This window comes from Neophocaena asiaeorientalis, unplaced genomic scaffold (assembly GCF_003031525.2).
Source record: "Neophocaena asiaeorientalis asiaeorientalis breed wild unplaced genomic scaffold, Neophocaena_asiaeorientalis_V1.1 scaffold656, whole genome shotgun sequence".
NCBI classification, from domain to species: domain Eukaryota; kingdom Metazoa; phylum Chordata; class Mammalia; order Artiodactyla; family Phocoenidae; genus Neophocaena; species Neophocaena asiaeorientalis.
In genome coordinates this window covers 248,611-265,148 of record NW_020172180.1, presented here as the reverse complement: position 1 = coordinate 265,148, position 16,538 = coordinate 248,611, and the positions used below count along the sequence as shown (strand labels likewise).

General features: G+C 33.1%; 1 protein-coding gene across 3 annotated transcripts in view; it reads right to left on the bottom strand.

Annotated features, from left to right (window-relative positions):
• The window catches only part of DIAPH2 (diaphanous related formin 2), an 863,347-nt gene that overhangs the window by 601,267 nt on the left and 245,542 nt on the right, over window positions 1–16,538 (bottom strand). For all 3 annotated transcript variants that reach the window (XM_024761235.1, XM_024761244.1, XM_024761229.1), the window contains 4 exons: window positions 12,723–12,833; window positions 7,265–7,383; window positions 5,268–5,384; window positions 2,442–2,560 (listed from right to left, as the gene is read on the bottom strand). In XM_024761235.1, the coding sequence (XP_024617003.1) occupies window positions 2,442–2,560; window positions 5,268–5,384; window positions 7,265–7,383; window positions 12,723–12,833 (466 nt within the window). The remainder of the gene's footprint in view (window positions 1–2,441; window positions 2,561–5,267; window positions 5,385–7,264; window positions 7,384–12,722; window positions 12,834–16,538) is intronic.

The window sequence follows — 16,538 nt, the reverse complement described above, 5'->3', positions numbered from 1 at the left end:
AAAAAAAAAAGGTTCTGACGAACCTAGGGGCAGGATAGGAATCAAGACCCAGAGGTAGAGAATCAGTTGAGCACATGGGGAGGGGGATGAAGTGAGAGAGGTTAAGCTGGGATGAAGTGAGAGAGTAGCATTGACATATACACACTACCAAATGTAAAACAGATAGTGGGAATCAGCCGCATCGCACAGGGAGATCAGCTTGGTGCTTTGTGACCACCTAGAGGGGTGGGATAGGGAGTGTGGGAGGGAGACGCAAGAGGGAGAGGATATGGGGATATATGTATATGTATAGCTGATTCACTTTGTTATACAGCTGAAACTAACACAACATTTTAAAGTAATTACACTCCAATAAAAATGTTAAAAAAATAAAAATTTCAATGGGAAGGCATTGAAGAAATTTAGGTCAGGATATGATCTGATTTATATTAAAAAAGTACTAGACTCACAGACCTGTGAAATCAGAAGAGACTCTATGCTCCTCAAGTCCAGATCATCTTTATTTTAAGAGATCCACTGATTTCCTAGAAGTTCTTCAAGCACCAGCTAATATCTGTGTGTGTGTGTGTGTGTGTGTGTGTGTGTGTGTGTGTTCTAATGAAAGGTTCATAGCCTTCATCAGCTACTCAAGACATCTGAGCATAAAATATTAAGGACCACACATATATTTGACTTATCTGAATTTAGAGTTGAGGAAACTGAAGCCTAGACAAGTTAAATGATTTGTTCACAATCACAGAAATGATACGTGGATGAGGTCATAATGGGTTTTTGATACTGACTACCCCCTTTCACCTGATCCCTTCATGTCTTCCCACCCCAGTGCTCTTGATTAACGGTACACAATCCTAAGTACCTGGCACACAGTACCCAAAACAAATATCCACTGAACACTGAATGAGCTAGCCAAAATCAACAGTAGCATATATGCACCAACTATGGTCCACAATAGATTATAAGCCAATACAAGTATTTGGAAACAGTCCCTTATAACTCTCTCAACAAATATGAAATAAGCTACTGACTTTATTAAGCTCAGGGAAAAATATGCAGCGAGGCCAACATTCACATTAATTGCAGGGGCAGGGTACATTGGCAGAAGCTTTCTGAAAAGCATTTGGCCTTTCAAAGTTCACACCCTCAGGGGAATCAATCCTAAGGAAATATTGAGAAGAAGCCAAATATTTACATAAAGGATGTTCACAGTAAATTCATTTATAATTATAAAAACCTGAAAACAATCTGTATGTACAATAAGAAAGGACTGGTCAAGATGATTATGACATTGTATAAAATGGAATATTATATAGATTTTCAAAGTCATATTTTGAAGGTTAATATTGAAAAATTCTAATAATATAATGCTCCATGAAAAATCAGCATATAGATATATAGAAGAGGAATACAGGAGGGAGGGAGATAGAGTGAGAGCAAGAGAGAGAGTGATGAAGATGGAGATAACAAGACGTACTGAGCTGAACAGTGAGTAATGCTGAAATGTACTGAGCTTGAAAAGTAATTGGTGGTTTATTTTGTCACTTACATAAGTCTCCAGATTGCCTATGATAAGTGAGCATTAGTTTCACAATCAGATGAGAATAATACATGATAAATAACAAGGAATTCATCTTTGAATATTACTGTGAGCCTTCCCTGGGCTATGGAGTGAAGAATAACATATAACTGGCATTCAACAGCTGTTGTTTCCTACCTTTAAAGACAAAGACAAATGAGTTCATGCTTGAATCGTAGCAATAGTGATTTCGATTAGGTATAAATAAAACTGCTTAACTCTAAGGTCATACGGCGTAGTATATTTCACAAGAGGTTTCACATCATCCTTCAGAGACTGTTCCAGAAAGTGTAGCTAGCTACCAGTCTCAGATAATATAAGGTCATTTCCACAACAATCCAAGTAGATGAACATGATCATCTCAAATTCTTTCCCAGCTCTAAGCTCTATGAAAATATAAAATGATCTACTTTAATAGAATTAAGAGGTCTTAAGTTACTGAAACCAACCTGTATTTCCTTTCTCAGACCTGAACACTAATAACATAGCATTACTAATTAGACCCTGCTGTTCACGTGATTTCTACAAAACCACAAATGTACCAGCATAAATTGAATCAATGCATTTCAGAGTTATGTTTCTAAAAAGCAAGGTATTCACCCCTAATATAATGTTTTTGGTTCAGCATTGACTTTAAACTGAATTCAAGAGTGTTGAAACTTAACAAATAGATTAGTATCTCCAATCACAGAGGCAGAACTCTCGTGATCATCATAATTAATAATTATAGCAAATGAGTACCCACAGATACAATGACTTACCAGATATTAATAGAGGAAGTTTAGTGAGAGAGTTACACTTAAAAAGTGTCTATTAGACAGAAGAGAGGAAAACAAAATCAAATGACATTGAGGATTATATCACATACCTATCAGATGAGTGAAATCAATGTCTAATCTTTGTCTGTACTTGAAATCTGGGTCCATACCACTGCAGTGCAGCACTATCTGTGAAACACACTCCTCAACTATTTTGTAATACTGTGGCCTGCAAAAGAAAAGTAATCTTGAATACCTTTTCTACATATACAAATCAATTTTCTTAAGAAGTGATTCTACATGATAAAGAAAACTAGGTTATTTTCTAGCAGGCTAAAAAACTCTTTTCTAGCCATTACACTCACTCTAGAGGAATATGCCTAAGCTTAAAGATGGGCTGGACGTTATAGTGCAAAACCCATTGTAATATAATCAGCTGTGAACACTTAGTGACTTAATACTCTAGTTTGCAGGGATTCATGCTTGTGTTCAAAGATACTTATCAACCTTATCTACTTACTTAAGCTATTGTTCCTAAAGTTAATAAAAACAAATGACTCTTTAGTTCTACATCTATGGATACAGAAATGGTTCTAAGCCTCTCCAAGTTCTCAATTTCAATAAGGAATGAGTATCTTGGCATTACATGGCAAACAATGTATTGAATTTACTGCCACACTTTTACTCAAGATAGCTATAACAGCTTTTACAAAACTGGACTCAGCCACTTATGTTACAGACTACTCCAAAGGTCTATTTATACACATATTTTAAAAGATCCATTTTGTAGAAGCATACACACTAAATATGTATGGAGATAGCTTCAATTTGCTCAAAGTGTCAAAGGTTTTGAAACATTTCCTAATTCTGTAATCTATCAAGGTAATTCTGGCCTTAAAAATGACCACTTACATACTTCAAAAATTTTTTAAAGGCACTTTTTGCATTAAAATTTGGGGAAAATTTAGTATTTATCAGCAGCTAATAAATTCAACAGAGAAAATTCAGAAAGAAATACTACTATGGACAAGCTATGACATAAACATCCCTAAAATCAGTGTGCTGATAACTAGCCAACCTACTAAATGTCTGCAAATAAAGGCAAACATATTCTAATTGCTCTTACATGTCTTTTGTCATGGGGCTGATCTCAAGGATAAGAATAAATAGTAATATGTATTACACATCTGAGTCTTTTTCAAGTCATCATCAGATCTAGGGTAAACAACATTGGATTATAATCAATCTAGTCAATGACTCTGGGTAAACAGGGAAAACACAATGGTTCTCTTTCAGGACAAATTAATTATCCATAGGTAGAATAAAAGTGCTAGTCGCACATCTACCTCACATGGATGTTCTCAGGATGAAAAGGACGTCATGTTAGAACAACTTCTCGTTTATTCAAAGTTACTGAGAAATGGATGGTTTCACACAAATTATTTCCCCAGGTAACTGTGTACCCATGGGCATAGTACCCCTTTAGTTGCCAGCACTTATTTGAGGAAACAACAATCATTTTGGTTGGATTACTATCTTTCCTGCTTTAAAAAAACCAGCATATTTTAAACATTTTTCTATGTCTCTGTAACATCATGATGCCCATCAGTTATTGCAACTAGCCTAAACTATAAAGGGAACTATAATAGTTCTCTATGGACTTTAGAATTGTCATTTTTGTTGTGACTGTACCCGACCCCATGGTAGCCTTCCTTTGCCCTTTAATCAAGCAAGGTTTGAGAAATCAGAGAACCTAGGTTGCTAGAATTTCATGCATATTAGAGTATGAAGAACAACTAAGAGTCTCTTAAACAGTTAAATATAAGATCATGGTCACCAACTTATGGATAATTTCAGTCATTCAGAAACCCCTCTCTAATTTTCTGGTTTTCAGATATATTCCCACAACTACACTCTAAAATTTCTGACTTTATGGATTATTATATTCGTTTATTTAGAAGAATTACATTGCTGTGTATAAAGCTGAAATATTAGTATTATTATTTTCTTAGATAAGATCACACCTATTTTTAGATAATACTATAAAAGAGGAATAACAATAGTCTTATTAAAATATAAAAGGACTTAAAATGCTTACTAAATAGCAAATGTTATCATTGCTGTTTTTATTATTATTAAACTTCTGAAGGAGGGCTTCCTTCAGCTACCAGGTTCAAAAAAATATCCACATCCACACACCCTGTGCACACTAAAGTTAAAGCACTTTTACCACATCACAATATAGTGATACTATCTCTATATTCTATTGTCCCTACCACCACATTATATGAATTCATGGGAAGTGTGGCAGATACTGCTAGATGTCCTATGATGTCCACTCTTCTCTTTTTCCTTTACTATTTGAACTTTATGTTTACCTGTGTATATTGCTTGCCAGAATAATATTTCCCATCTCCTTTCACTTATTGCTTCATAAAATCATCTCAGAACTTAGTGGCTCAAAACAATAACATAATCTTATTATCCCTCACATTTTTGTGGGTAAGAAATTCAGGAGGAGCCAATCAAGTCCGTTGGCTCAGATCTTACACATGGCTTCAGCCAGCTAGAGAGAGAGACCTAGAAGAATAGGGTAGACTGAACATAAAAAAAAAAAAGTACGAGGACTTAAAAGTTTTACCATAGACTCTTCAGAGCTTACTCTGTGCCACAAAAGAAATTCATCATAGGGTCAGTAAAATCTGTTGGGTTCATTGCTACTGAAATGGCATACCCCGTTTTTATAAGTATATTATTCTGGCCCAATTAAAAATAGATTGACACCTTTTTAAAAATGTTATCTAGAGTCGTCAAACTCTTATACTCCATGCATATATATATATATGCATATACTGTCTAGACCCCACTATATTGTTAATTTTCCTTTAAAATCCAATTCAAATTATACAAATTGTACTCTCATAACAGCCTCTTACCTGATATAATAATCATTTCTGATGAGCAAAAAATGTTGTAGAATGGATAATAAGTAATTTTCAGCAGCAGTGTCCTTCAACATATTATACAGAAGATGGTACACTTCATTCATATCAGTGGAAAGTAAGTAAAGGAAAAAAATCAAGGATTCTTGGTAACAGTTTCATTCATAACAAAAGCAGCTTCAGTTTTGAAAACACTGATATATCATTTTGTTTGCATTACTGTTTCTAAACCTTCAACTCCATGTTCCAGTATTTAAAACATTTCCATAAAGAAGTTTAATCTATGGATCACTTTAGTCTTTTAACAAGTGAAAGAGACTTAGAGTATTTCCAAGACTATTTAACCATTAAACGTTTAAATGATCAGCTGTTCATTATATTTTAAAATTCCAGCTTATAGTTGGTACCATTAGAACAGCAATGCCATTAATGAAAATGTTTTTTTCTTGACCTTCCTGTGGTTGTGATGGGAACCTATATTATGCATGCAAGCCAATACTCCTGTCTTTTCACTGCCCACATAAAATAGTAAGGCAAATAAGCATTGTGTGGGCTGCTAAAAGTTCATAAAAACCAGTTTTATTTTATACAGATGAAACACTTACTACATATGAAATCACTACTGTTTGCATTCATTTGTATGTCAGTATTTGATAAGGAACTTGAAACATATTTTTCTTAGGATATAAAAAGAGTGGTAGAAGTTTAAATGCTTTTAGTAAACTAGAAAACAGATTTAAAAAATGGATTCACTTTTATAAGAAAAGCGAGCACCTAGAAAAATCGATGTAAAAGCAAAGGAGAAGAGGAGATGTAATCGAGCATCTTAAAAATAACCTGAAATGTCAACGCTTTCTCTGAAATAGAATTAAGTATATGATGGATTACTTCTTAGACCCCATGTAAGAGTGTTGTGTTAAAGTCGCATAAGGTCCTTTCGATGGCTACGGAATAGATCCAAAAATAGCTTTCTGATGAAGAGAAATTTATATAAAGCAAGATATTTATTAATTGATACAAAAAGCATTTAATATTATGGAGACCACTGTAGGCTAGAGTCACTGATGAAGGATAAGAAATTACTAGAAATTATCTCTCATAATAACAAAATTGTTATTCATTGCACTTATCCAGTACTCATGTGTAAGACGCTTTGATAGGAACATTGGAGGAAAAAGTTGAAACACTTGTGCCCTCCATCTCATAGGCACAAAGAAGTGTATATAAATAAGGCAGATGCAAGCAAAGCACTGTAGAGTGAGGAGGAAGATGGAAGAAGACGTTATAGAGAAAAAGTCCAACTCAAAGGTCATTTTCGTTCTGAAGTATTTCCCAATTTCCCCAGAACCCATAAGTAAGAAATTTAATGGGTGTGAAACAAATGGCCAGCAATGCTATGACAACCATCTTTTAGATCTAAAATCATTTTGTATAAAATCATTGCCATAGGAAGATTATATGCTAGTTGTATTTGACTCAAATGCTTCTACTCTAGCATCCTTGTTATAGTCAGACCCTATCACATCTAAACTTTTTTCCCCCCGCTAAGGAACCAAAATATTTGGATTGAGAATAAGACATCTATTTGAATTGAATGATATCTCTAAATCACTGGAGTACCATTTAATAAACTGAAAAAGTATATTACCTATAGTCACATATGAACTCACTGAACTTTCCCCCCCAAAAATCCTTATCCATGAGGAATACTGCCTTAGGCTCTTGTCTATTCAAGACCGTTGAGCAGAGTAAACCTATAATGCAGCAAGCCATTGTGTGGATTTCAATACAGTCTGTGTAAATCATCAGGACAGTCTGACAGTTCTTCAACATGAATCTCAAGGACAGCATCATCGTGAAGTTCTAATATAAATAAATGGATATAAATTGGGCCGGCAGACAAGAATTCTAATAATGGTTCACAAAATCACCCACAAATCCCTTTTTCACAGTACATGCAAAATGATTTCTGTGGTTCGTTAAAAGGATATTCCATTTCTGCTCGAATGTCATTGAGACGGTGTGATAATTCAGTTAGGTCGTCCTCTTTGTTCTCATCAAATACTTTCAACTGAATATCAAGCTCGTCATTCTCTTTTTCTTTCAGATCCTAATATATAAACAGAAAACTTAACAGACGAATAACAGTTTGACAACCCCATACTTTGGCAATAAAGGCCTGACACTATTATTCACCTACATACACAGAAGCAATTTCAAATACTGACCCAGGCACTTGGTTTCCTGAAAGAAAGTAAACGTACTCTGTTTTTCTATTTTAAAATGAAAGAACCTCATTGCATTCACCGCATTTCTTTTCATGCTCCAAATTTTGACGATTCACATTAAAAAATTAACGATCACTTTCACAAGGGAAAAAAACTAATTGCTACAAACCCACATTAAATGCTGTCGTTTTGACTAAACACACTAATCAAAGATCGCAAAAGAACTCATGCAGTTAGAATATTCACATATGCCTCTGGCAAAAAATGCGAATATAGATCAATTGTATTAATGAAGAACAAATGCAAGGATATATTCAAGGACAACAGTCCCAAGTATGGCGTGGAAAGTTGTAAAAACAAATTTACTTTAAATGACATTTTGTGATTTTAAAGCAAAAAGGCGTCAGGACTTTTTAATCAAGATGCACAACTAGCCTCCTCCCCCACCTTTTATTTTTGCTTAGCCGAATCACAAAATACCAACTTGGGCATCAAAGAGACCTGTTTTTGTAATACATTATAAGCACATGCATTACAAACCTCTGATAATTTTCAAAATCATAGTATAAACAAAATCTTTGGAAGCATGCCACACTAGAGATTGTTGGGCTTAATATATATCACCTGGAATATCTTTTAATATGTGTCCATTAAGTTGCCGCTTTCAAAACCCAAATCGATAATCACAACTGTGGATGCTCAAGGGTGATACCGAAAGAGAGACTAGGATGTTCAGAGCTGAGCTTGAACTCTAAAAGGAAATGCAAGGACGGTGTACTTCAAATTAGGTCGATTAAACAAACTCGGATCCATTTTTTTGTTTCTATTTTTGTTCAATAGGACGATTTTAAATGGAGATGCAACCGCTATTACTGAAGCCAAACACAAATTTATGCAATTTCTAGGTGTTCTTTTTCTAACGTTCACATACATAATAATTTACCTACAGAGCATATGAAAATATTAATGTTTCTATATAATTGCATATAAAATACATAACAAATACATGTATTTAAACTTAGTTTCCTCTTGAGTAATAATTTGTTTTAGGTCTAACTTTCCACTTTGAAAGGGAATGAAGAAATTTATTGGAATTAAAGTTATCTAACATTGGTGAGTTATATTATCAGGTGATTTCTGAACTCAATTCAGAAAAGAGCAGGAGCCAGACACACCCAATATGCTTGTCATTGCAGAAAAAACCTTTAATACGTGGGATAGGAAGGGTGGAAGGGAGGGAGATGCAAGAGGGAAGAGATATGGGAACATATGTATATGTATAGCTGATTCATTTTGTTATAAAGCAGAAACTAACACACCATTGTAAAGCAATTATACTCCAATAAAGATGTTAAAAAAAAACAAAACTTCATGGGTAATGTAAGGAGCTGATAAGAATACACTTTCATTCTCTCAAAAAAAAAAACCTTTAATACATTTTATAATATGGATTTTTTCCTTATTCTCATGTCATAAGATATACTTTCTTAGATGTTCATTATCAGACTTTAACACATTCAAATATGTTTGAAAAATAGAAAAAACAAGCTAATTAAATACTGTCATTTAATCAGCATCAGAACTTTACAAAACATGGACTCAACCTTCATGATTAAAATATTTTCAGTGAAAATAACTGGTTAAATATTTATTTCAGTTTTTAATTAGGACAACACATTATTTATATAAGATATATAGTATGTGAACATGTACAGCACAATATAAAAATATAGATATGTATAAATGAAATATCTCATAGTGTTCATTAATAATGCTCCATTAAAATATATATGCATATCTACATACACACACATATATAAAAAACTTCCTTTCATTCAAATGTCAAACCTTGAAAGGTATATTCAAAAATTTTGATAAAATAAACATTTAATGAATTAATAAAAGTTTCATATAGCACAAATGTGACAGATACCCCATTGAAAAAAGGGAAATGCATCACTGAAGTTTGTATTTTAAATGAAGAATGGCATAAAATTACTGAATTACACTACTAATAATTACGTGAAATACTGTAAATATGTTTCAGTTATTTTTTAAACAGATTTGCTGTACAGGTGTGGAATATTTTCAGCAGATTCTCTAAAACATATAATTAAGTCTCTATAATATGGTGTACTTCAAAGGAAATCAAAGTCCATTACCAGCACATGACTGATTACCAGTCAAGCAATCAAAATTGATTCTTCAAAAGAGTAAGAAAGGGTTTGTCGGTCTTTTAAAAGAAGTTAAGAATGCCTGCTGCCTACAGACACAATTTCTTACTATCTTGTTCCTTCACATATCTGACTTATCTAATATTTTCTTAATTTATTTAACTAACTAAAAGGCAGATGGAGAAAACTTCACAAGAAATCAATGTAAGTTAACTACAGAGAAAATACTATTTTAAAAATCACTAGTTTTTAATAACTCATTTGTCCCAAATTACTAAAGCAAATTTATAAAAAGTAAATTTTCCATGTAAGTGAAATATAAACTCTCTTTAAACATCATAATTTATCTATAGAGACAGGGCAAATTTTGAAAATAAATTTGTACAGAATGTAATTAAAATAACTGTCCTTGTCTTGAGGATTCTAATAATTATATGAAACAAAAGTTTCACTCTACTACAATGATGGTCTCATGGATTACTGAAATACTAAGAACTATTAAGAACTATTCTTCCCCAACACCTAATGATTCCAGATATTTATAATTTTTGATCCGTGTACCAACAATTTATATTAGCCCTAGCCACGTCTAATTTGCTGCTTTGAATATGATATATTCCAGAAAATTAGGAAGCTCCTCCTGTTAGAACAATGTATAACATAAGAGTAAATAGGATAAAAGCCAGGATGTTAAAGACTCATCTATGAATATATTATTAGGTTCCCATGCATGTGTAAAAGATGTTTGATATTACTATAAATTCTAGTGGTTGAAATGTAAATATTTAGTAAATTAGATAGCTAGACAGCAGTTGACATGTTAGGTACATCTAGTATACATTAAAGCATGACCATTCTGACTTTTGCTCCAAATTGTGATAATAAAACTACAAGGACAACAGCAACAGTAGTGAAATGTATGGTATTAAGGGAAGGACCTCTAATCTCAGGGTCTATCTGCCTAGATTCTGATTCTCATATTGTATATCAGAAATACCTGGGGAGGATTATTTTCTTTCAAACCAAACATCTCTGCCCTACCCCCAATAAGATTTTGATAGACTCTCTTTAAGGGGACATGCCCAACTTCTTGAGAACCAGAGCCCTATTTAGCCATATTTCACTCCATTGTCACAGGAAGAAAAAGAAATTGAGAATCCTTGTAGGTTCTATTCCAAAACTTTAAGAGGCAGAAACATGACACTTCTCACTTTCCTCTTGCTGAAGGATCACTGAGATCTAAGAATCAGGGCATACTGAAGAGATGTGATAGTTAAAGAAAAATCTAGCTGGAAGCATAAGTTAAGAGGTACAGGGTACCGCAAGGGGCTTTATATACAGCTATAGGGCCAATGCGAAAGTGTAGCTAAGAAACACTGATGCAAAATCTTAGCTGTCAATGTAACCAAAGGAAAAATACCATGAGACCACTGAACCCAGCAGAAATGAGCACACCCTGGCAAACGTGCAAAAGGTAAGGACAAGAGCTACTGTGCATACCCTTTCTGAAAAGATGAGGACTTAAATAAATTGAGAGTCACAGTTTTCTTGACCAGCCATTCAGTAGCATACGGTAGAAAACGAATGTTTAATTATAAATAGACACAGGGAAATGAAAGCTGGAATAGACAGCAATAACTAAGGCAGAAAAACATGGCATATTAGTAAATGAGTAGAGGATCTTCAGGAGCCCCTGAGGCAAACAAGTGTCCAAAGACATGATTACTCTCCCAGAAACAGAGGACCAGCTCCGAGAGGACAAGGATGGAAACACTGAGTAGGCAATTCAAAAGCACACTAGAATGAGGACTGTAATATTACCTCTAGCTACATAAGACCACAGACTTTTCATGAGGAGAGATTTGTGACAAAAAAAGAATGTGTGTTACATACACTATAACTAGTGAATGTGCCTAAGTTAACTGCATATTGAACCTCTATTCAGGTCACTTACGATGATGCTTTGATTCACTGCAACCAATTCCTTGCTTTTTAAAGTCATGGATGAAAGAACCATTTGAAGTGGAATTGACATAGAAATTTCTAAAACCTCACAGACCCAATCATATATCTTATTAAAATGGGTTTCAATAGACCCAATTGTATATTTTATGATGATGAGTTTCAACCACTTTCAGTTAAGACTATCAGAAGACAAGTTACAGACGCATGCTACACACTAGTCCCTCACCAGGAAATATCCCTGATTTTGCTATTTCTAATACCCTAGGAATACCTTATATACACGCTCATTGACATTTGTTTTATTTTGTTTTTTCTTTCCTCAGTCCTTTTATTCCCCACCCCTACATTTACTTCTTGTTTATCAGGTATGGTCTAAGTAGTTTAAATAAAGAAACTAGTGAGATTTTACTTGTCTCCTTTAAAAATACCATGGTCTTGAACAAAATCCTTCTTTAGTTAACATACTAAGTAAAGTATAAAGTCATGGTAGTTGTATTTCTATTTATAAAATAAGTGTGCTCATTTATCTTAGAACAAGTCTATAACGTTATTTCAAAAATGTTTTTAACAGTATCACAATTAGCACAGATATCCACACTCAATTTAAGAAATAAAATTGTTTTTCTTTAGAAAAGATGCTACTGATTTATAACAAGAATACCATCCTTATGTTATGTGTCTAGAATATACTAATCAAAATTTTATGCATACTTATGCTGAATATAAAGGAAATCAATCTAAGTTATCAAAGAGGAAAGCAAAAAATTTTAATGAAAAATTGAAATGGCAAAAAAATAGCAGTCTTTTATATTCTCAGTATTCAAAGTCAAAGAAAAGTTCCCTTTCGACTTCAAGAAGACCAAAAAAGCCATCACTTCTGGACATATCATTAGCTGAATTCCAAATCATCAGTTTTATGTAGAGACTAACACTACTGCAATATCAAAAAGCTTACAAAATGTCCAGTGCTTTACAAAAGGAAACGGCAAGGCACATTTATTTACTTTGCTGAAAGTACTTTTGTCTAAAGAGAGAAAAACATTAAAGTTCATAAGCATAATAAATGTGCACATTCCACTTACTGGTAACATTGTTTTTAGTCCTGAACGAAGGAATTCATTCCTTAAATGTATTCGAAAATCAAGCTCATAAGGAGATGTGACAAGGGCATTTATAAACTGCATGCAGGCCACCTGCAATTAGAAAGTAAACTTTGTTAAAAACAAGTTTTTTTAAATTAAAAAAATAATGCATTCAGAATTTTTTTTCCATTTACTAAAGGAATACATACATATATTATGAAATACATCAAGAAATGCAAATGTTTATATAAGTATAATGATTATGACTTTACAGTAGAAACAAAAAAAATAATAGAGTTTCTAATGTCCAGAGAAATTCTAACGAAGATATGATGGTTGGTCAAGTACTGCTATGCTTTGCTAAACAATATGAAGGAATATTAAACTTTCTCTGAGAAACTCCAAGTTCCAACAGTGTGGATACAGAGCCCTTTAAAAAGATCATGAAATGTATCTTTCATATCCAGCTGTCCTCAGAGGGCGCTTGGCCTCAATTCTATATGGTTATAAACACTTTTCTAAAATAACTCAAACAAAGCTATAAAAGTACCCTGATGTTAAACAGGTAACAGTGATAACTTAGAGATATTATTACACTGAGTTACACTCTCTCCATTCTATTATTGGATAGATTTGCACAAAATATAGAGTAGTAAACTATATGAATAAGATGAATTAATTTACTATATAAAAAAATAAATGCAAGTGAATTAAGATCAACTAGAAGGCACTATGACACAAATACTAATGTGCATTGCATGGTAAAGTAAATATAAGAGCTTGTTTTCAAGTAAAGGTGATTCATTACTTAGACTGATGCTGGAAAATGGGTTTTGGTTTTCTTCTGTTATTGAGGTTCCCTATTATAAAAGAGGAGGGAGTTATTTTCCGGTAATTGCAAGCTAGGAGAGTGTCAACCAAATGCTAACTGCCAAGTGTTCCAAAGATTATTCCTCATTTTTGGAAAATGCTGCTCACGTCTAAGGCAATTGGCTAATAGTTTAAGAGCTGCACATTGAAATTTATTATTTTTAAAGTACGCAATGAGTCTAGTGTTCAAAGAGCTGACTGCAAGGGGACCACTGTAAAATACCAGATTTAGTAAATATGTTAAGTATATATAGAAAGGGGCACAAATAAATCAATAGTTAGTATGGAAAAACACATCAGCAAAAGAAAAATATTTCAAATGTATTTTGACTTGACCACATCCAGACCTGTTATTATGATAGTGATTTTTTTCAAGTAGAGACAAATATTAAACGCTGTATTGCTTTTATTGTTATATCTTTATCTTATGCATTTAAGCTGTTTTGGGGGAGATTAGCCTATCTAGCTTACATCCAGGTTCAAAAATCAAAAGTTGCATGCATTAAAAGGGATTATTGAGGTTGTCTCTAACATTACTAGCTATCTAAATGATAATTGAACAATTCAGTCCAATTCTTATGAATGCTCAAATGTCAAGCTAAATCACTTAGACATCTGACTAAATATTTGCCATTGACTTGGCATTACCTCAAAAGTCATATCAGATAAGTTATTATGATGCTTATGCCTTAATGGGTTACTTAACCTTCCTGTTTACAGTAAGAAAATGTTTAAGTATTCATATAGTTTCAGTAGGCTGGAATATAAGTTTGCATAGTGTATGAGTCCATAGGTATATTATGACTGTATTTGCATGAATGATTCTTGTTATGTTACAACTCTGACCTGACCGAACAAGCCAAAATACATGTCCAATCCAAAATTAATAGAGAGAAAAGTTGCCATCTGCTAGGATTGTTTTTGCCAGAAGAAATTCTAGCTTAATGGCTTGTATTAATACCTTACAAGCAAAGAGAACATTTCCATAAGAAACAAGTTAATGAGTCTTGGAATTGTACCTTTATACAATAAAAGTATTGGGATCAGGAAATTATAAAAATAGTAAAAGCCAAAAAAATTAATGAATGTAACATCAAAATAATTTTACATTTAATAATATAAATGTTGCAATGCTTTTAAATACTCATTTAACACACAATGTATGATATATAACTAAATGCTAAAAAAAGAAGTTACATCCATTGACTATAGTAAAAAATAGCACACACTTTGAAGTCAGTAGTTTAAACAGGTAACAGCACTGGTTTATCAATGTACTATTTACTGTTTATCAAATTCTTAAAGATATTTAATTACTTACAAATAGCATAAGATGAATATTCATACTATCATGTCATTTTCCAACATAATCTGCTAAAGCAATGCTCTTTAATAGGAATATTTACATTGTATGAATGTGGAGAACAAAAAAACTCATCTTAATTATCTCCATTCCTTTATACTACTACACAATTACTGCCCTTTTCAGAGGATAGGAACAAAATCAATCCAATTGTCACTATTTACAAAGTTATATTTTTAAAATGTAATTAGTTTATAGGGCAGAGTATATTATTATTTAATTATAAATATGAAATACCCATTGTGTGGATTCTGAATTCATAGCTAAATACAAACCTCCAAACTATTATCATCATTAATATATTGTATTAGTTTTTGTTACCAACTTAGGAGCTTTACATAATGCACCATCTAATCTCACCCTCACAAAAACCATGAGATAAGTGTTACTATTATCCTTATTTCACAGATGATGAAGCTGAGGCTCAAAGCAGATAAATAACTTATACAAGGTGACACAGCAAGGAGGAAATTCATGATTCTAAACATATCACTTTACTCCAAATACAGTATAATTTCCAGCACATTCCAGATGCCTCATAGACTCCATTCCTAGATTAACACAACAAAATATTTTAAGGATGGGTAAGATAATAAAATTTAACTAGTGCATCATGTTTAAAATATTGGGAATACCTAACTTTGAAACTATAGGTTAATTAGAAAAACATATAATTATTTTAATATGCTGTCTAGTAAATAAAATGGTTATCTTATGGTTATCAAGTATACCTCAATAAAAATAAAGTGGTTATCATAATACATAATGGAATGTGAAAGGAAGAAAGAAAGAAAGAAAGAAAGAAAAAGAAAGAAAGAAAGAAAGAAAGAAAGAAAAAGGAAGGAAGGAAGGAAGAAAGAAAGAATAAAAGAAAGAAAGAAAGAAAGAAAGAAAAGGAAGAGAGAGGAAGAGAGAGAGGGAGAGAGGGAGGGGGGAAGGGAGGAAGGGAGATAGAAAATGGTTTCTGGAATGTGTTACATTCCACTTTATATAGATCCTGAACAGTGACCTATGGACAGCATCCCATCATCCAAAACAATGGCCTCTCACTCTCCTTTGCTTCCTGCCACCCTACTCCCTCAACTCCCTATTCAGCATAGATGTGCACACAAATACACACATCACACACACACACACACACTCACACGAGCATGCTGTTCAATACAGAGCCACTGACTACAATTTAAATTTAGCTTAATTATAATTAAATAAAATTTAAAATGCTGTTGCTGAGTTTCATTAGTTACAGTTCAAGTGTTGAACAGCCACATGTGGCTAGTGGCTCCCATATTGGACAGCACGGATACAGGAGACTGCAGAAAGTTTGACTCAATAGCACTGCACTGGACACTTTAAAAAGGATTCTGGCCTAATATCTAAAACCTAAGCTCCAAAGAAGTATAAAACTCATTTCTGAATAGTGGAACTTTCAAAATTGGCATTGTTCGACTTCCAAGTATATAAAACTTTAAGAGCATGATTGAACGATATTGTCCTCTTACAAAGAAAAATCAATCTACTTTCAAAAAACAAAACTCCAACTCCAGAGATAGAAAATAAAGGATTACGGGATTTGAAAGCTA